Source organism: Homarus americanus, unplaced genomic scaffold (genome assembly GCF_018991925.1).
Source record: "Homarus americanus isolate GMGI-L3 unplaced genomic scaffold, GMGI_Hamer_2.0 scaffold30108, whole genome shotgun sequence".
In the NCBI taxonomy this organism is placed as follows: Eukaryota; Metazoa; Arthropoda; class Malacostraca; order Decapoda; family Nephropidae; genus Homarus; species Homarus americanus.
In genome coordinates, this window is record NW_024748109.1 from 14,592,269 (window position 1) to 14,614,012 (window position 21,744).

The 21,744-nt window shown below is 40.3% G+C and overlaps 1 protein-coding gene across 47 annotated transcripts in view; it reads left to right on the forward strand.

Moving 5' to 3' along the window:
• Positions 1-19,644, forward strand: part of LOC121880079 (myosin heavy chain, muscle-like) — a 47,663-nt gene extending 28,019 nt beyond the window's left edge. For 9 of the 47 annotated variants that reach the window (XM_042387094.1, XM_042387088.1, XM_042387099.1 and 6 more), the window contains exons 13-23: positions 1,250-1,337; positions 3,641-3,758; positions 9,812-9,932; positions 11,192-11,665; positions 12,441-13,327; positions 14,029-14,107; positions 15,360-15,605; positions 15,745-16,532; positions 16,692-17,145; positions 17,295-17,885; positions 18,828-19,644. In XM_042387094.1, coding sequence (XP_042243028.1) covers positions 1,250-1,337; positions 3,641-3,758; positions 9,812-9,932; positions 11,192-11,665; positions 12,441-13,327; positions 14,029-14,107; positions 15,360-15,605; positions 15,745-16,532; positions 16,692-17,145; positions 17,295-17,885; positions 18,828-18,854 — 3,873 coding nt within the window. In that variant the 3' untranslated portion in view covers positions 18,855-19,644. Of the gene's footprint in view, positions 1-1,249; positions 1,338-1,919; positions 2,008-2,447; positions 2,536-2,997; positions 3,086-3,640; positions 3,759-4,868; positions 4,987-8,761; positions 8,880-9,295; positions 9,414-9,811; positions 9,933-11,191; positions 11,666-12,440; positions 13,328-13,685; positions 13,765-14,028; positions 14,108-14,327; positions 14,407-15,359; positions 15,606-15,744; positions 16,533-16,691; positions 17,146-17,294; positions 17,886-18,582; positions 18,613-18,827 lie in introns of all 47 variants that reach the window. The other 38 variants (XM_042387100.1, XM_042387098.1, XM_042387101.1 and 35 more) reach the window with 20 other exon arrangements.
• Positions 19,645-21,744: the final 2,100 nt, after the last annotated feature.

Below are 21,744 nucleotides of genomic sequence, written 5' to 3' on the forward strand. Positions count from 1 at the left end.
TCTGTTTTAATATCTTTGGTTGACACAGATGTATTTCCACAACACGCGTCCCTTCACAGCAACACTACACCCCTGTTGGCTTTATTTATCCCATTTACAGCATAAAGTCTTCTTATTATCATTACTGGATATTCTGCCAATCAATAATTAATATTTATCATTATGTCAGGGGTTGGTGACATTGGCCGTCTACTTTTAAAGTCTTCACCAACCCTTCCAGGTTTTGCTTCTCTCCGGGGACCCAACATTTAATTTCATTTATCCATTCCAGTCTCTGCCTTCCCCTGGCCCTCCTACCCTCAGTTTTACCTGTTAGTATCCCTACCATTATCCCCTCAACCTTACTTATATTACTAAAGTATCTCATTTTTCTTGTTCAATAGCGTTCCAGCATCAATTTCGTTGCTCTAACCAATCAAAGTTCTTTTTAGTTTGTTTTATTTTATCTTTATAAATTGTTTTTAGCATTCTTCTGTTGCACCACATTCGAAGTGTCTGGTGTCTCCTAAAAGTGTCCACTTTTTTTACCCTTAGGAAAGTACAGTACTGACCATATGTTACATTTCAGCAACCCCCCCACTCTATCATTTATATCAAAGTTAATATCTATTTTCAGCAGATCTCTAATATTATTAATTAATGTATTCGGTTGACTTATTCTTGACTTAATTTAACTTTTACTTCTTATGGTACAGTACTTCTGGAAACAACAAAAAATACAAAAATATCCCACTTGTTCAATTTCCCGTTGCTGCCTTAATTTTAGTCAATAATTGATTTATTTTTTAAGTTGTGGATAACCATTAATTCCGTCTTTACATTACTTTAAGGCCAATATTCTTCACCTTTTTTCCACTAATATTTTGATCAGTTTTGTAATTCATTTTCACAACCTGCTATAAGAGCTGCGATATCCTTAAACTTTGCATATGCCAATACTGCTAGCACTCACACTCAACTCTTTCTCACTACACCCACTCCCATACTCTCTCACTACACCCACACTCATCTCTCTCTCACTACACCCGCACTTACTCTCTCACAACACCCACACTCAACTCTCTTTTTCTCTCACTTCACCCACACTCACTCTTCCCCAACCACCACCACACTCACACTCACCTCTTTCACTACACCCACACTCACCATGAGCCCCCTCACACTCACCTCCCTCTCTGGGGATCCTTTCTTCACACATTTTCTATAAATTAATTGGTGCCATTTCTTCCTTTACCCGATTTAACTCCAGGAGCAACTAAATAAGCTGATGACCACCCTGATGAGCACCTCTCCCCACTTCATCCGATGCATCATCCCTAATGAAATGAAGCAGTCTGGTAAGATTGATGACTCCCCTCCCCACCGTGCACCCCCTGTCCTCCCTAGTACCTCCCGGAGGACTTTTTACGTTTTCTGATTCCCTGTAAAGTTTTGTTTTGTATATCTTGTGTCCTTCTTTCATTTAAACCACTACCCCTCTACAACCAGTATACGACCATTGACGTGATCTTCTACAAGGGTAGCTGAGATACGAAACCTGCAAGGAGAGCTGCCTGTATATGTGTGTCTCTACCCCTTCATCACCTCTACAAAATCCATACTTAAACGGATTTAATTGGCCGCACTGGCAAATTAGTTGTTGGCCATTGAAAATATAATCCACTTTGAAATGTGGTAAACCCTCTTCCGATATTAGATTAGGAAATATTACTCTATCTCGAACCGTTATGGAACAAAGGTTCGTAGAGCCCAGTACATCACCCTCTAAAGGAACATGACATGTTTCCTAGTAGCACTATCATTATAATCATCCACACGCATGCCGTTCCCAACACTGGAAAAAGGACTTCCATAAATCTTAGCTCATGTTGTCCATCACAAAAATCATATTCCTAACTGCCCCCTGTGGTCCTTCTCAGGAGCAACTCAACAACCTGATGTCAACGCTAAGGAAAACAGCCCCCCACTTCATCCGTTGTATCATCCCTAATGAACAGAAGGCGGCTGGTAAGGTCCCTAATTAGAGCTAAGTTAAACACAGTTACCCAACACCTTTTTGAACAAGGTTATCCCAGACACACGTATTAACAAGTTTGAATCTCCCAAATTAAGTAGCCCTTTCTGTCCAAATTGTTCCTTCATCCGTCTATCTGGTGTTATGTTCCCGTCTACCTTAACCTGACGGTCGGTTTCCCACTGTCTTTACATCTGACAACTGGTTCCATCCTCCCTTCAACCTGCCCCTTAAATGGATAAGTGAAACTCGCCTCCTCCATAGTTCAACAGGACAAAAAAAACCATGAACTATTGTATACAAACTGTATAACTCCATTTGTCTCAACGGGACCTGAGACTGACCCGACACCACGTAATATTATAACCCTAATGGAAAAGGAGGTATTATGAACTTTTCCTTTCTAAATATTTCCTTCCCTTCCCTCCTCCAGGAGCAGCTCAACAACCTGATGACTGTCCTCAGGAGCACTGCACCTCACTTCATCCGTTGTATCATCCCTAATGAAATTAAGGCACCTGGTAAGGTCCCAGTGTTGCCTAAACCCAAACACTTAATTGAACAGGACCTAGTTGGTCCGAATCTGTATCAATGTCTTGTTATTCGTCCACCAGAGTATTCTTAACTCCACATTAACTGGAGTGGATACCCGAATGTCTCCCTTTATATGAATCTAAACTACTGTGAATGTCTTCCACTTAAACTATGTTAATCATTACTGTCGCCTTCAGTCTCTAGTTCTTGATACCTTTCCCATGTTTTGTTCGTTTCACCAGCCTTGATCTTGTTCATTCCAACATCTAAATATGTATGCAATGTGATGTTGCTGCATCCTAATACAAACCCCAGTTTAATGTGTGTGCAGTGTGGTAGAGCGGTTACACACCACGCAACAGGTGACCCGCTGTGTCCCATCTCCCGGCTATTGGGTTTTGGTGTCCTTGTAGGTCCTGTCTTAGTCTGTGTTATCGTTCATTCTTCAGGAACAGCTTAACAACCTGATGACTGTTTTGAGACGTACTTCACCACACTTCGTGCGCTGCATCATCCCTAACGAAATCAAGGAACCTGGTAAGATATGCCGCCACTGGCCATACAACCAACATACCATCCTGCCACCCTTTCCCTCTTTACATTCAGTATGGTAAAAAATCAACTTCACTAAATACTCACTTTACCTCCGTCTTACTAATATTCTCTTACAAGATTCTTATTCATCCTTTCGGCTACTCCGTAAGCTTAAATTTGACGTCTGAGTGACACAAGTTTTCTGTCATAATTAGTAGTCATAAAAGCTGTTTTTTGCTTACAGATTAAAGAATCTAGCTGAGACAATTAAGCATCTAATCTTAATGTATTTTATCAGATATTTCCTATCCAGTCTTACCTTGAATATATCGTAGTATTTTGCACACACTCCTCTGTCAGACTAGTAACAGTTGGCGTCAATGTATCCTGTGTTGGGACTCGCCGTCTGGTGCTGCCATCAGTTCACATCCATGAACCGCCCCTGCTGGGCCACCTAGTTGTTTGAACTAGAAGGTGATCTCCTGGTCCTCAGGCGTTACTGGGCTCAGCAGGGGCTCCAGCACATACAAGTGATGCCGTTTTCTTATCCCATAACAGGTGTGATCGACGCTGCACTGGTCATGCATCAGCTGACCTGTAACGGCGTGCTTGAGGGTATCCGTATCTGTCGCAAGGGCTTCCCTAACAGGATGGTCTATCCCGACTTCAAGCATCGGTAAGTTCACCAGATACTCCTGGAAAAAGAAATAACAAATAAACAATAATAATTTCAGTCTATATATATATATATATATATATATATATATATATATATATATATATATATATATATATATATATATATAAACTCAATGTTAATGAGAGTGTTGCTCTCAGAGTAATTAATTGATAGGGAGATTGTGTAAGAATAATAAACATCTTATACCAAGATCGTTTAATATTATGTTAAAAAATATTATATAAACATAAGACAAAATTCTTGTACTATGAAACCATAAATGAAACTTTTTTTCCAGGCCGCGGCTTTATCGTTATTTCCTACGTTATGTTCACGTGTTCAGGCTTCACAACACCTCACTACCATAATCAATGAGTTTTGTACTTTTTTTCAGGCTCTTGCGAGTTACTCTAATGAAACACAATTTTTTCATGTTTACAGATTATCAGATGGATAATTTCTCCAAGTTTCGATATTACTGTTTCTTAAAAGCAATGAGAAATTTCTTTAAATGCTTCTTGTGAAATTTTCCGTTAAGGCCAATTTCTTTTATACCATCTTTATAGTACCTCCATGGTCTTGTTTATTGTACAGATGCTTAGAGCTGAGTCGCATTACTCTGGAACATTATGAACCGTTTCAAGCTTCTAAACTTTCTTGTCAATATTTCAACATGGTTAATTCATAATTATATTGTTTAAGATGCGAAATATTTATAACAAGTTGCTCCCTCACGGCCAAATGAGTGATCCCGTCATTGCCAGCACAATTATTACTACGTTAGGAGACTTCTATTAAAAGTTGTCTTTAGATAAATTATAAAATAAATTGCTAAGATTTATATTAATGAGACAATTAAGAAAAGGGTATGGTAGAAAGAGTGATCTCTTATGACCAACAACTTGTGTACTCATATAGACGAAGTAAGAACATGGATAACTGCTTGTCAGTAAGAAATATCCACAAAGCGAAGGCAAGTACATACCTTACCACAGTGCCGACAATATAATATTAAACACACAAGTGTTAGAGCAGAGGAAGGTGAAGGTAGTGAGATTATGGTCCTGTGACACCACCCATCATCATCTTAACATGATACTTCTTCAGCTACAAGATCTTGGCTCCCAGGGCCATGGATAACGCTGAGGACGAAAAGAATGCCACTAAGGTTTGCCTGGACTCTATCAAGATGGATGAAGAGAAGTACCGCTTGGGTCACACCAAGGCATGTTGGCGTGGGTCATCCTCACACAGATGCAACCCATTTTCAGAATAACTAAACATTGCTTTTTCATTTGTATTTCTTTCTTAAACTACCCCATCATGGCCATACCAAAGCCATTTTATCGTCTAAACAATTTTATTTTATGTTTTTCCGTCTTAAAATACCACATCATGGCCATTTTATCGCCATGGAAGACAGAAAGTGTTTCACTAACATTATGACTGGATTTGGTAACTAAGTTAAAATATTTTTCGTCTTTTTCGTGTTTCATCAGTCCCAGTGGAGACAGGGACTGTTCGATCTCTCGTGTGGTCATCTTCTATCTTCACCAACCTGAGTTATTACACAGGCCTTTTCTTCGTTTACTGACAAGTGATAATCAGATCTTTGGAAAAAGTAACATGCTCTCAACTCAAACACTTAATGATTTTAATGCTTGATTGTGGAAGAATGTGATATATATATATATATATATATATATATATATATATATATATATATATATATATATATATATATATATATATATATATATATATATATATATATATATATATATATATATATATATATATCCTATTCCCTCGGTTTTCATTTAAACATCCACAATCAACAGTTGGCTTTCTTCATTTTCATTTACCAACACGCTCAGATTATTGCAACCCAGACAACATCAAAATGCAAGATCAGATGACCATATACTTCACCAAAATGATGCATCAAGACTTACCTCCTCAAAATTCTAGTTGGTGTAATTTCTAACAGACTACTCGGTTCATGTTTAATTTAGATAAAGTAATTTAAATTAGTCAACATGAAACATACTACAGCAACACTTTATCAGTTTTAAAATATAAAGACAGCAACACGTTCTCTAGCCCCAACAATATCGTCACCTAATTCTGTTATATTTTATTTATTATTTCTTTTCGGTTTATGATTTCCTATATCAATTTCCAATATCTAATTTTTATAATACCTATATTCTAACACTTTTTGCATGTTAATATAACATTTACTTGCCCAAGATGTTGACAAAGGGCTTGAACGGGTAGGTACTGTACAACTTTGTGTTCAGTTGCTGATGAACCTGAAGGTGATAAACCAGACAAGCGAGCGACAGTGACCATTTTCCTTTATCTTTGTTTTTTCTTTGTGTTCAATTTCTTCCTTGGTAAACCGTCTTTTGTCCTGGTAATATACAGTATTTCTCTTGTCGTTCGGCCTTAAGGTTTTACAACAGAAAGAGAGGATATTGAACCGTTTTTACACTCAAAATAATTTTACGCTAAAGTCTTTTGGTTTCTTGAAGAATCGCGCGCTTCTCCTACGACGCATCAGGTGTAAGATGAACCATTTTGTCACAAGCTGAGGCGCACCGCCATTTTGTGAAATATTGTGAAATAAGATTAGTACCTTTATGCAATTTAATATCATCAAGACGATTTTTTTAAATTTTCGATAACCACTATTCAGTTGTTTAAAATATACAGTATACGCACGCATGTTTGAATACTGTGAATTTAGGATTTGTTGAAAATCCTGTGCTTAGGATAAATTATTAGTTAATAGTTGCTTTTGTTTATAACACAAATAATTTACATACCGTATTTATTTCACTGACAATTTAACTGTGTCTTCAGAGAAACAAGTGATGCACTCTTACCCTCTAGTACAGTAACCTTGTTCTTGCTTTTATTCGTAAACTGCTGTTTTCACCTCAATAGCGGTGTCGGTAGGAATCACTCGACGCTTATATTCTGGCTAAAGGTGTTAAAGTTCTAATATGCAAATCAGTTCATCATATTCAAGTACCCAAGTACACTTTAGTATATTAATATGACAAATATATGTTTTCTATAGAAAACGATACCAAAGATCAAATTAACATCCAGTAAATATAAATTGTTTACCTTAATCATTACTGACATCACTTGGCATCCTATTTACACTTTTAGGCTTATAAATGCAGTCACCCGTGTGAGAGGGAGCAAAAAGAAATCTTTTTTATATCAAGAATTTCAATTGGTTTTAAATATGAGTTCGCTATGACGTTGTTTGAAGTAATTTTCGGTCAGTTGTAGACATTTTAGGATTTTACCTTATTCCTTTGTGCTTTTTAAAATTCGTCACCAAATTAGGTTAACCTAAACTTTGGGAGTTTTATAACTAAATGACTACTTTAAGCAGCAAGAAGGCAGACCAAATATTGTGCGAACTACGTTCCTAAAAGATGACTTGCAGTGAAGAACCGAAGGAATTAAATAAATAGACCCGTTTACTGCTAATCACTGTTGTCGATCAGAGGTGAAGCAGTACAGGAAAACTAGGATGGCTGGCTGCCGGTGCATACAGGTGATAAGTCTACATACTACAGTATTGTTCTATCCTCTCGTGTTGTAAGATTTTTGGCTCTCCTACGATGCCAGGGTCACAACGTTGCCCTGGTCATTTCGGTTGCCCAGTCCATTATTTCACTTTGAATGTTTCACCTAACCGGGTCGGGCGCACGACATTTCCTTTGACAGTTCACTTAACAGGTTCACTACGTTACTGCTATTGCTTCGCCCTTTGGCTATGGTTAACCGGATTACTCGAAGTTACGATTATCGGTTTCCTTGTTTTTATAGTTGTTTTACTTATGGCGCCGGGTTGATCGTACTACACTTGAAATTTTATTGTGTACGTCCGATATATGTTTACTTGTATATGTTCTGCAAGATAACTGTGTCCTATACTATAATATTATGCTTCTGTCTTAATAACCATGATATACGTCTTACAAGACAACCAATTGTCCCCTCCTGTAACTGTAAGTGGCCTGAGGTAACCAAGTGTCCCCTACAGTAACTGTAAGTGACCCGAGGTAACCAAGTGTCCCCTACAGTAACTGTAAGTGACCCGAGGTAACCAAGTGTCCCCTACAGTAACTGTAAGTGGCCTGAAGTAACCAGGTGTCCCCTACAGTAATTGTAAGTGGCCTGAGGTAACCAAGTGTCCCCTACAGTAACTGTAAGTGGCCTGAGGTAACCAAGTGTCCCCTACAGTAACTGTAAGTGGCCTGAGGTAACCAAGTGTTCCCTGCAGTAACTGTAAGTGGCCTGAGGTAACCAAGTGTCCCCTGCAGTAACTGTAAGTGGCCTAAGATAACCAAGTGTCCCCTGCAGTAACTGTAAATGGCCTGAGGTAACCAAGTGTCCCTTGCAGTAACTGTAAATGGCCTGAGGTAACCAAGTGTCCCCTACAGTAACTGTAAGTGGCCTGAGGTAACCAAGTGTCCCCTACAGTAACTGTAAGTGGCCTGAGGTAACCAAGTGTTCCCTCAATAAACAATGTCTCCTGAGATCAACTGTTCCCCCTGATATAACATGAACATGTATCTCGTGAGGTAACTTCATGTGTCTGAGAGGTCACCAAGTGTTGTGTCCAGCGAGAACCAAATGTCTCCTTTAGCTATAGTTTCATAAGTATGTATATATATATATATATATATATATATATATATATATATATATATATATATATATATATATATATATATATATATATATATATATATATATATATATATATAATGTTAGTTAATTAAAGCCATATTAAAGTCTCATTGTCAAATTGTTTGTATTCCTTGAACTATAATACGTCCCTTGACTAAACTAAAAGCTTGTAATAAGGTAAATTAGAGTTTTATCGCTGGACACTACCTCACGAATCACCTTCCTTACACAGCTACTAATGGCTTGTCTAACCTACATTTGCTTTTTCCGCCTGTCAGATATTGTATCTTAGCCTCCAAACCCGCTGCGGAAGCAGAAGATGAAAAAGCGGCAGCTAAGGTCATCCTTGAAATCATCGAACTCGAGGCTGAGAAATACAGAATAGGTCACACGAAGGCACGTTCCCCTAGGTTGAATAGTTGGGGATGAGGTTTGCTTGTACCCTCCCACTCCCTGGTGCATGGTCGAGTTAAAGAGAGAATACATTTGCTCAATAGTCTTTATTCCTCTAGCCCAGTTATATCTCCCTGCACAAAGACCAGAGCCGAGTAAGTTACACCAGGTGTATTGCATCCCCGGGCAGCCAGTGACTCTGCCATGTTGTATTTTGTCAAACGGGTTCAGTCATCCCGGTTAGATGAGTCAGATTTTACCCATTTGTAGTATACCCTAAGAATTAGCACGCTCCCGGAAGTAGAATAGACACCAGAACGAGATTGTGAATAGTGGTGTAGACGTTGTATGGTCCACTGAACAAGGGTCTAGATAACATACTTCTGGGGCGTATTGTAGCACAACAATCTGTCCAACAGATATTCCATCCTTGCCTCAAAGGCTGCAGCTGCCGCCGAAGATGAAAAGAAAGCGAGTCAGGTCATCCTTGACGTCATCTCGTTGGAGGCCGAGAAGTACAGGATGGGCCACACCAAGGCATGTCTCCTCACCCACAGAAGGGAACGAGGGAATGGTGTTTTTTGTAATAAGTGTCTTAACTTAGTTCCTAAACACTCACCATCTTGATTTCCAGTGTGTTCATTCTCTCCCTTCTCTCCTTTCTGGATTGAATACAGACCGGAAATTTATCTTCCCTATCTATTTTTTTCTCTCCATCTGCCCCTACACTGTTTTATAAGGTACTCGAAAGACAAGTTCCTGTATTATACTCCCACATTCCTAAGACTTGGCTGGAAGGACCCTGCCCTGAAGTCTGATTACCTCGTGTTTTTATTATAATTTTGACTAGCATGTCTCTCGATAGGCCAAATTCTTTTTTCGTAGTTTGTACAGTGACATGAAAACTCACACTGCCTCCTCTTCGAAATCCCTAGATACAACATCCTCAATCCTAAAGTAACCAGAAATCTTGGGGAAGACTACAAACAAGCCACCCAAGAACTGCTCACCGAAGTGTCCCTGGAAGCAGAGAAATACCGCATGGGCCACACCAAGGCATGTTCTCCTTCCTATCTTCATCTTCTACGGAATCTCAACCGAAGAAGGAGCTTTGCTTAGAGTAGATCCTATTAGTCCGAGTTGAAACTCTTCCTAATATTCTTTTTTGTAATTTTTGTATGAGTCACTTTCGAACAGTCATGTATCTTCGTTGTTCCTTGTAGTAATCATCTGTCTTACCCTCTTTGTGTCCTGTTCTTCATGTTGTCGGTGTGATTAACTGATCTTTGGTTGGTGCTGACGGGACGCCCACTTGCTGAGTATCAAAGTTATCTTAGTGGTATCGTCAGCACCTATTATCCCCCAAATTACCTAACAATCCCTCTACGTTAAGATGGACGAGAAGCCAATGCATATACAATCAAAGCAACCTCGACTTTCCCATAGAATTTATTAGTGAGCATTATGAAGTGTGATAATAGAGTAGATGAACAGACAAAATGTGGTGTTGCATATTAAAGTATTTTAGATTTAGTATCAAGACAAAATGTGGTGCCAAGAATATTATGAGATTAGACTTAGTATCAAGAGGAGCAAAATGCCAACAAGGATCTTTAATGTGCGTCCGTCTTTCTTTGTCTTCTGATACACACTTTGATCCTGCCCGGAGTTATTACCTTCTAAGTCTTACTTTCACGCCATACATGTACTTCCTGTTCGTTCCAGGTGTTCCGTTTTGTTAAACACCTCTTTATCCATGTATCTCCCAACCCTGTACGGCCTAAGGAAAGTTAGGCATTGTAAGATGCCCTCCTCATGTTGGCCTTCACCTTAACCTCTCCAGCCACCACTATGGAGGCATGTTTTTTCATTGGCCCCTCCCTGTACTCGGTGATACAAACTACTCCACCAAGAACATTAATAGTAATTTGTCTATTCTTAAACCAATGATCAATGACCAAGTTCTTCTAAGACGGTGAATACAAGGCATTGGTTATGTCCACCTCAACACTCCCTTCCGCATGTACTGTATACCCTGTGCACCTCCCTTCTGTGTTGATGGTCATATATATTTTTGCGTACGTTGCTCTCGTGCATCTCAGCTGAAGCGCGCGCTTGTATCTTGGGTCTCGCTTTCTAACTCACCTGGTAAGTCAAGTTTCAGTTTCATATTCAGCAATCCAGTGTAAATAACAGTACGCTAGAGGTAAAGTAACTTCTCTTCTGCTCAGTAATAAAGTGATAAAAGTTTCAAAATATTAAGTAGTATTTTTATCTCCCAAGTTCTTGTCTGAAAATATTCTTAACTATCTCAGGTCTTCTTCCGTGCTGGTGTCCTCGGTGCTCTTGAGGAAATTCGTGACGACCGCCTGGCTAAAATCATCTCCTGGCTGCAGTCCTGGATCCGAGGCTACACCAGCCGCAAGGCATACAAGAGGCTCCAGGAACAGCGTGTTGCCCTTATTGTCGTCCAGCGCAACTTGAGGAAGTTCATGCAACTCCGCACTTGGCCCTGGTACCGTCTCTGGCAGAAGGTCAAGCCCCTTCTCAACGTTACCCGCATCGAGGACGAGATCCGCGCTCTCGAGGAGAAGGCAGCAAAGGCTGAACAAAACTACGAACGTGAGGCTAAGCTTCGCAAGGAGCTCGAAGCTGCAAATCTCGCTCTCCTCGAAGAGAAGAACAATCTCATGGTCGCTCTCGAATCCACCAAAGGAAATGTATCCGAGTTCCTTGACAAACAGGCAAAACTTCAGAGCCAGAAGGCCGATCTCGAAGCTCAACTCAATGTAAGTATAGCGAAGAATACCTGTTTAAAGCAGAATTCCAATACTCAATAATTCCTTAATGTATATAACAAGCAATCCCTTAAGAGGTAAGATCTCATTAACCCCCACACAAGCTCTCCACCATGGACATTCGTCACGTCAACGCCCTCGCGGTTTAACACTCCTTGCTTTATTTAGCTCCCCTGGTAAACAGCGTTGAAGGGAGTATGAAGTCATGTTTAATTTTGCACCCATAGCCACCTTTGAATACCATAATATAATTCTTTATTTAATATCGGCATTTGCCCTCACTTGCTAACTTGAAGTTTTTGTAAAACGCGGAACTCATCTTTGCAAAAATATGGGGGTATAATTTTAGACTTTGATGTGGGTGGGTTGTTTACGTAAGTGGTGATGAGCTGGGCCAGGTGTGGCCTCGTGACTCAACCTCACTGAGGTGGGGTTGAGGGAAGTCTCTACATCCAGTCTGGCCCAGGCAGCGACATACGAACGACCCAGCTTCTCTCTGTGGTCTTGTGTACGATCTGTAACGAGTAGCCCCTACCCCTCCCCTTGTTCACTTCCCTTGTAAACTATAGGTGTAGCCAGCATGGGTTCCTTATACGCTCCCCACTCCATCGTGGAGGTAGGACTTACCACGATTTCCTAAACCCTAGTGTCGTGTTGGATAGTTTTAGCAGTGTTTGTGTCTTAGTGTTATGTGACCGTGTTCTTTGTAAATAAGTCCTGATTATAATTATGGAATGGTTACCCAAGGCATCTTACCCACCCTCAGGAAACCACAGAACGCCTACAGCAGGAGGAGGAAGCCCGCAACCAGCTATTCCAGAATAAAAAGAAGATAGATCAGGAAATCAGTGGATTAAAGAAGGATATTGAGGACCTTGAACTTGCACTTCAAAAGGCTGAGCAGGACAAGGCAACCAAGGACCACCAGATCCGCAACCTCAATGACGAAATTGCCCACCAAGACGAGCTTATCAATAAGATTAATAAGGAAAAGAAACACCTTCAGGAATGTAACCAGAAGACAGCTGAAGACCTTCAAGGTATTGAGGACAAATGCAATCACCTCAACAAAGTTAAGGCTAAACTGGAACAGACTCTTGATGAGCTCGAAGATTCTCTTGAGCGAGAGAAGAAGCTGCGTGGTGAAGTTGACAAGGCCAAGAGGAAGGTTGAGGGTGACTTGAAACTGACACAAGAAGCCGTTGCAGATCTAGAGCGCAACAAGAAGGAACTCGAACAGACTATTCAGCGTAAGGACAAGGAAGTTTCATCCCTTGCCTCTAAGCTTGAGGATGAACAGAGTCTTGTTTCCAAGCTTCAAAAGCAAATCAAGGAACTTCAGGCTCGCATTGAGGAGCTCGAAGAAGAGCTCGAGCATGAACGCCAGGCTCGTGCTAAGGCTGAAAAGTCAAAGGCTCATCTTGGCCGTGAGCTTGAAGAACTTGGAGAGCGTCTGGATGAAGCTGGTGGTGCCACAGCTGCCCAGATTGAATTGAACAAAAAGCGCGAAGCTGAGTTGTCCAAACTCCGCCGTGATCTAGAGGAGTCCAACATCCAGCATGAAGGTGCTCTCGTTAACCTCCGTAAAAAACACAATGATGCCGTCGCTGAAATGTCAGAACAGATCGACCACCTCAACAAGATGAAGGCCAGGTTAGTAATACATATGTATGAAATGGTTTAATAGATAAGGCAATGGTGATTCAAACTGAAATTATTATGCTTTTCCATTAAGTTCATAATTGTGAGTACAGTATACTTTCTTGCAAATAATTAATCATGTACAACTATAAACTAGCCAACTTTTATTGTTTTATTTATAATCAGTTTACTTTCTTATGAGTCTCCAGATATCAGCAAGTTTTATAGGTTAACTAATCATGCTAATTGTAGAACAATAATCAGCATACTTTCCTCTTCTCTCTGGTTTGCTAACTGATAACCAAGCGCTGCTCATACTCTGATTTTTATTTTGTTTTTCATTTGGTGGTCTATAACCTCTCATAAATAGGATTGAGAAGGATAAGGACTCCTTGAAGCGTGATGCTGATGATGCTAAGGCTGCCATGGACGGTCTAGCACGAGATAAGGTAAAATCAATTGACCACCATCAACCTACTCTTTATTTTCCTTAGTTTAGGGCCGCTGCCGTGTGCAACACCCGGACAGTCAGTTCCCTACCCATACTTTCTGGTTTACAAGCTGTGGGACGCTTTTCATAGACTTGGATTTGCTTTCTTTGATTTTGTTCACCTTTTATTTAGTTATTCCTTCCCTTTCCAAGTAAATCTGGATATTCCTCGGAGTTAGCCCCTCCTGAAGAATATCTAGTTGTTACTCTTGAACCACTACAGGGCGGAGCGTGAAAAGACAACACTCTCCTCGGAACTCAATGATGCTCGATCTGCTGCAGATATTCTCAGTAACGAGAAGGTAAACCACAAGGCTGACCACACACATTCTACACACTAATTCAGCTAATGGATTACTACAGTTTCTCGTGCGGTTTCGGCCATTTTCAAGTTTTATGGATGACAAATAACCAGTATGAACCAGCAGATGCCATCCATAAAATTATGCAATTAACTAAGCACTTCTAAATTGTTGATTTCTGTGCCACTTCTGCCACTGCTAACACAAACTATCCTAACAGGCTTGAGAAGGAAAAGAATCAGTTGAAGAATCAGAGTGATGATCTTAAGCTTGCTACAGATCATATGACTGCAGACAAGGTAAAACACATTTGTATATTAGCAGTACTGCTACTATTAGACATATAAACGTCGTGTCTATACAGCTAATCAAGAATATGTGAGATGATTGTTCAGTATGTTGAACAATCCGCTAGGTATAGAGCTAATCAAGAATATGTGAATATTTGTTCTAGACTGTTGAACTACGCCGTGATGTTTAGTAAGCGAATTAAAAATATGTAAAACGTGTTCTGAAAATGTCTCTCTTGTTGACAAAGGAACCTGAGCACATGACTGTTGTCCCAGTTGTTGAGGATTTGTTTAATAACTAGATTATCACATTTGCCGCAACAATCAACTCAAAGTTGAGAAAATTTAAATCACCTGCGATGTGCTTAGTAACCAAACTGCATGTTTTATCTCCTATTACATCACACCAAGTACAACTGTATCTTCCTCTATGTGACCAGACTGGCAAATGTACAGTATATATTGTAAAGGGTGATTATAAGGTACTTAGTGCACTGTTATACTGCACTTACCGTGTACAACTTTGATCAACAAAATGTATACACAGTCAGGTCACATATAGTGTCTCCTAATATGTAGCTTTGACAACTGACTCTTGTCCACTAATATTCAAATTCATCGAATATACTTGGATGTGAGTGGTGGAGTGCACATTTGGGCCAGGTAAACAAAACCTTAAATCGGCTCCTTACCTGCTACTTCTTCACTACTCATCAACAATAATGTCTTCTTTGTCTATGATAGTTGTTTTCTTGTGGTCTCTTGCAGAATTCTTATATATTTTGACGGCATATCCTAAAATAAAATTATTTCGGTATAACAGGAAATATTAAATTGTAATTACAAATTTCTCCTCACATATCATGATATATCGTTGCATTGCAATAAAGCAATAACCATTTAAAAGCAAAATATAAGGTAAGGAGTGCACCATGACCTCTTATCCTCCCACCCCACGCCAGGCTGCTGCTGAGAAGATGAACAAACAGCTCCAGCATCAGAGCAACGAAATCCAGTCTAAACTTGATGAAGCCAACCGCACCCTCAACGACTTTGATGCCACCAAGAAGAAACTCGCTGTTGAAAATGCTGACCTCCTGCGCCAAGTTGAAGAAGCCGAAAGCAGTATCGGCCAGCTATCCAAACTCAAACTGTCCCTCACCAATCAACTCGAAGACACCAGAAAGCTTGCGGATGATGAGTGCAGGGTAACTAGGGAGATTATCTGTAAAAGTACTATGATAGTATTTGTTTATAATTTCGGATGGTATTAAATCTATTATGGTATATTATGATACAATTAGCAATTCTACCACAATTACACTGTCTTCTCTTTACCCCACACAGGAACGTGCTACTATTCTTGGAAAGTTCCGTAACTTGGAGCATGACATCGATGGTCTCCGTGAACAACTTGACGAAGAAGGAGAAGCAAAGGCTGATCTCCAGCGCCAGCTTTCCAAGTCCAATGCAGAGGCCCAGATGTGGCGTGCTAAATACGAGTCAGAGGGTGTCGCCCGTGCTGAAGAGCTAGAGGCTGCCCGCTTGAAACTTGCTGCCCGCCTTGAAGAAGCTGAACAACAGATTGAACAGCTCAATGTCAAGAACATGAACCTTGAAAAAACCAAGCAGCGCATCTGCACTGAGCTTGAGGATATGCAAATTGAGGTTGAACGTGCCCAGACTCTCGCTAACGCTGCTGAAAAGAAACAGAAGAACTTTGACAAGATCATCTCCGAATGGAAGATGAAGGTTGATGACCTCGCTGCTGAGCTTGACGCTTCACAGAAGGAATGTAGGAACTACTCCACTGAGCTCTTCCGCGTAAAGGCCGCATATGAGGAGAATCTTGAGCAACTTGACTCTGTTCGTCGCGAGAACAAGAACCTTGCTGACGAGATCAAGGACCTGATGGACCAGATAGGCGAGGGTGGACGATCCATTCACGAGATCGAAAAGAACCGCAAACGCCTTGAAATTGAAAAGGAAGAACTCCAAGCTGCTCTCGAGGAAGCTGAGGCCGCTCTTGAACAGGAAGAGAACAAGGTGCTCCGTGCTCAGCTTGAGCTCAGCCAAGTTAGGCAAGAAATTGACAGGCGCATCCAGGAGAAGGAAGAGGAGTTTGACAACACCCGGTAAATAATGTTTTGTTTATCCTGAAATGTGTATTCACCCCTTAAAACAATAATTAATGTACAGTATATATATATATATATATATATATATATATATATATATATACAGTATATATATATATATACTTTAATTGACTTTTATCATATTTTGTTTTGCAGTAAGTGCCACCAGCGCGCCATCGATTCCATGCAAGCTTCCCTTGAGGCTGAAGCTAAGGGCAAGGCTGAGGCTCTTCGTATGAAGAAGAAACTCGAGTCCGACATTAATGAGTTAGAAATTGCTCTTGACCACTCCAACAAGGCCAATGCAGACTTGCAGAAACACATCAAGAAGCTTCAAGGAGAAATGAAGGAGCTCCAGACTCGTGTGGAGGAGGAACAGCGTCTCGCCTCAGAGTACCGCGAGCAGTACGGAATTTCAGAGCGTCGCGCCAATGCTCTTCATGGAGAGCTTGAAGAATCTCGCACTCTTCTTGAGCAGTCCGACCGTGGTCGTCGCCAGGCTGAGGCTGATCTTGCAGAGGCCACTGACCATCTCAATGACCTCAATGCACAGAACGGATCTCTCACCATGGCCAAGAGGAAGCTCGAGGGAGAGCTGCAGACATTGCATGTAAGATTTTTCCCAAATCTCGTTATACACATATTAATTCAGAAATACGCTGCAAAGGTTATATTCCAATTATTATGCATACATACATACATACATACATACATGCATACATGCATACATCCTATCTTGCATTCTTCTTCCTCCCATAGGCTGATCTTGACGAGATGCTGAATGAGGCCAAGAATTCCGAGGAAAAGGCCAAGAAGGCTATGGTTGACGCTGCCCGCCTTGCTGACGAGCTCCGCGCCGAACAAGAACACGCACAGAATCAAGAAAAGATGAGGAAGTCTCTGGAAGTCTCTGTTAAGGAGCTCCAGGTTCGCCTCGAAGAAGTTGAGGGTAATGCAATGAAGGCTACCAAGAAGGCTCTTGCCAAGTTGGAGAGCCGCGTCCGTGAACTGGAAACCCAGCTCGACGACGAGGCTCGCCGTCATGCTGATGCCCAGAAGAACCTGAGGAAGTGCGAAAGGCGCATCAAGGAGCTCACCTTCCAGTCTGATGAGGACAAAAAGAACCACGAGAGGATGCAGGACCTTGTCGACAAGCTCCAGCAGAAGATCAAGACCTACAAACGCCAGATCGAGGAGGCTGAAGAGATCGCTGCCCTCAACTTGGCCAAATTCCGCAAGGCCCAGCAGGAGCTGGAGGAAGCTGAGGAGCGCGCTGACAATGCGGAACAAGTCGCTAGTAAGGCAAAGGCGAAGGGACGTGCCGGTTCTGTGGCCCGAATGTCCCCCCAGGTAAGGTCATCGTACCCACAATACCAATATTAATAACACACAGGATATGATGGACAATCACCACAACCTAAAGGATTGTTTCAGCTTTAATTTTTCATTGATTTTTTTTAACAATAATTTTTGCTCAAAGATAATTTCACAATACAATCATAATTGTACTTTTATATAACACCAATAATTTTGACAAACTAAACGAATACATACTAATCCAAAACCTAATACAGAAATTACTTATAACACCTACAGTCAATGCCAAACTCATCAGTTTCATAAATAATCATTGCAATTGCTGAATCAGATTACTTACAAGAAAATTACCATCACCGTGTTAATGATTAAGTGGGAAGCTACCAGAGTGAGGTGTGGCAGCTTGTATCACTAACCGACCACTTGTTTACTTCGCTCACTGATTACCCGCGCTTGCTCGCATGGCTTTCATTCTTACTCGACTGAAACTTTTAACTTTATTTCATTTTGTCTTTGCCCTTAAAGTTCAACTTCGAGTAGACTATCAGTTTTACTACCGTCTCTTACTAGATTTTTACTGCTAGATGAATGTGATCCAGTACTTGAGTCATATGTTTCTTCTTACATGTACTGTACTGTGCTTACTGAGAAAAATCTATATTCTCTTATATCGTCACATTCCTACATTAGACAAGCATGTTAGCTAATACTTTTCCACCCTCTGTTTCAGCAGCTCTAAGTACCAACTTAGTGACATAGTGTAAGTATTGGTCGTAATATAGAAATACACTGGTTTCCTTTTTCCATGAGACACAAATTACTATTCTTCTCTATGAACGTTTCCTACTAAGACATATCACATGTATTTGCTTCAAACAAATGAAATATCAGACTTTTCAAACTGTTCTGACATGTGATATAAATACTCATCAATAAACTGCAGACGACTGACGTATGTGCTTGGTGACTTTACAGCCCCTCGGCCGCAACATGCTCATGTAGAGGATGACCCAACAACCTGCCGACATCGACAAGTAACACCTGTGGCTCGGTACTATGTTCCTGGTGAACATAGTGCCATCATAACACCCTTGTTACCACAAATTACACTATCCCTCAATATTTCCATCCTGATCATTGTTTATCATCTTTTTATCAACTAATTCTCTTTTTTCTTCCTTCTTGTTGTGTATCTGTATGAGGCTTTATAATCTTAGTACGGGTTATTGTAGTATCACAAGGAGATGAGGAGCGGTTGACCGGGAGTAATATTGTCCCATATTATTACCTGTACAGTCACTCGATGCCCATCCTACCGAGTCGAAGCGATGAAGTCAGACACACACTAACATGAAACAGCTCGGGTAATAATTGTCACATGTTACTTCCTTCACCCACTCGATCAGGCTATGTTAGTCTCCAGCCACTACATGCCAAAACCTAATACAATCAACCATACTGGGGATTAACCTTCCAGAGGGGGTGAGTCCTAACGCGGCCGTGGGTTACATCAATAATATACTGTAGAGGGATACGTGGTGACGGGCCATGGGGTAACACACACCAAATTGGACCTTTTTTTTCCCACTGTACTTTCACCTAGTCAATACCAACCACTGCTGACCATTCATCATTATTGCTTAACAGGGAAAGAATATTTAATGTGTGGATTTGTTTAGCTTAGTTCACACCCGAGCTCATTACTTTAATTCCTTGTGTACTACAAATGTCGCAAAGTGTATGTATGGATCTGTAACAGAATATATTGTATTAATAAATATATGGCTGGGAATATTGTATTTTCATATCCATCCAATTGTCCATTTCCTTTATTATTATCGTGTACTGAAAGTGGAAGAAATTATATATACTTTCAACAAGTATTCATTAGTGAAAACAATTTGCTGTTTTCCCCCAGATAAAATCAGTCTATAAGTAAGAGACTATAATTCCGGTGAATGAAAGAGAGGAGACAATGCCAAGAGAAGATAGAACTAAATCAAAATCCTGAACCAAGAGTAACATGTGAGGTAGAGCAACTTGCCTTACACCTTCAGCCACCAGTACAGTCAACCTCATCTTTAACAAAAAGTGTGAGCAGCAGAAGAACAACTCACCGACAAGGACCACAAATAACAAAACCTTACACGTGTCGCTACAGAAAGTGGCGAGTTCAGATCTATAAATACAAAAGGGAACAACAGTACATTATCTGAGAATACTATATGCAGAGGTATAAATTAGCCGAATTATTGGAGCTCTTACTGACATAACGAGGAGGGAGGAAGTGATATCAGACGAGAAGCATTACTAATCCCCCCCCCCCCAACTCCCTCATCCCTGGGCAAGAGTGACAGCTATGTGATTGTGGTTAAATTCAATCCCTTAACAATCACAAAAGACAGGCTGCACAAGAAGTTCAACGAATTAAGAGGTTAAGATTTACTTAGGATAAACTTGAGAGATCGATCAGGACAACCAAGTGAGCTCACGTACTGTAGAATGTTGAGACGCAGGGAATAGCTATATGCTGAAACTTCGCTCATTGGAATAACACCACGCCATGAATAAGATATTTCCTCTTTAGATAAACAGATATTTCAAGTTACCAGAGAGAGCTGCAGATATAACCAGAAATATACTTAAACGAGGAACCTAGAAAAAAGTTTAAATAATTCACAAGGCATAGAAACAAAATTTACATGGTGACAGAAAGATGAATCCTTCAAATCAAATCTCAGGACATTTTGAAAGTTTGTATTGAATAAGTTGAACGGTAACACTGTGTCGTTGTCGCGGAGCCAAACTGACAGAGTCCAAACACCTTGAGGAAGCACTAAACCACTTCATCAGTGAGAAGCTTACAGTATAAAGATCGAGACTAATTTATCTGGGTCCTCATACTCGCGCCTTAGGCAAGTGAAAGAGACGGTTTTTTATGAGCAAACGTTACTGATAATCATTAGCACGTGGTTAAGAATTACCAAACTACCCAACGAATATTACTTTCATTTACATGGTTTGAAAATTATGATACTATGATGCAACATCACCTGTTTAGTGACAAAAAATACTGTATAGTATTCTATGCAATAGATCAGTGGTCCCAAACTGGGGAGACCAATGGGGGGGGGGGGTTATTCCGTGTGTAAACGTGTATATTGATATTATTTTTTCCCCTTTTAAGAAGTTTTCAATATGATTATGTAACATTAATTTGTTGTGTTAGTATATTTCAATTTTCCCCATATGCACGTGTTAGTTGATCTTGAAAGTAATGTAAATATTAGTACACGGTGTAAATTTGATTAAAAGTTGATAAAATTGATTTAAAAAAAACTGTGGGCGTGGGCGTAAGGTTTGGTAAAAAAACAACAGAAGGGGTCATGTGAAAAAGTTTGGGAACCACTGCGATAGATCAACTGAAGCGATAGGGACATTAAGTGTGACATGGATTTCATAGAAGCATTCAACAGGATTCGCACAAGAACCTGCTGGGATGACACGCTAGTGCAGTGATTATTAACCTTTTCCATGTTCGCACCCGTTCCAAACCGCCAAGCCGTTCTCGCACCACTCCCCCCAATTGATGAAAGAACATATTGTCGTGGGAATTAATAACAGATCCATCGTGGTTTGTTATCTATATTAACAACTCGGAAATAAAAAGTGAAAATGCAATGAATTACCAAAATGCAAAAAATACACAATTGACAACTAAATGATACATTGTAAAAATTCAGATAATTACAAATGTGCAAAAATTACTTTACAATTGCTAGCACTTTGCATGGTCTGTTGCGGATGAATCTAATTGATTATGCTTGCGCACCACTTCTAAGTGACTTCGATGCTATTGTTTTTCCTCCATGGTGGCATCGAACCTTGGCGT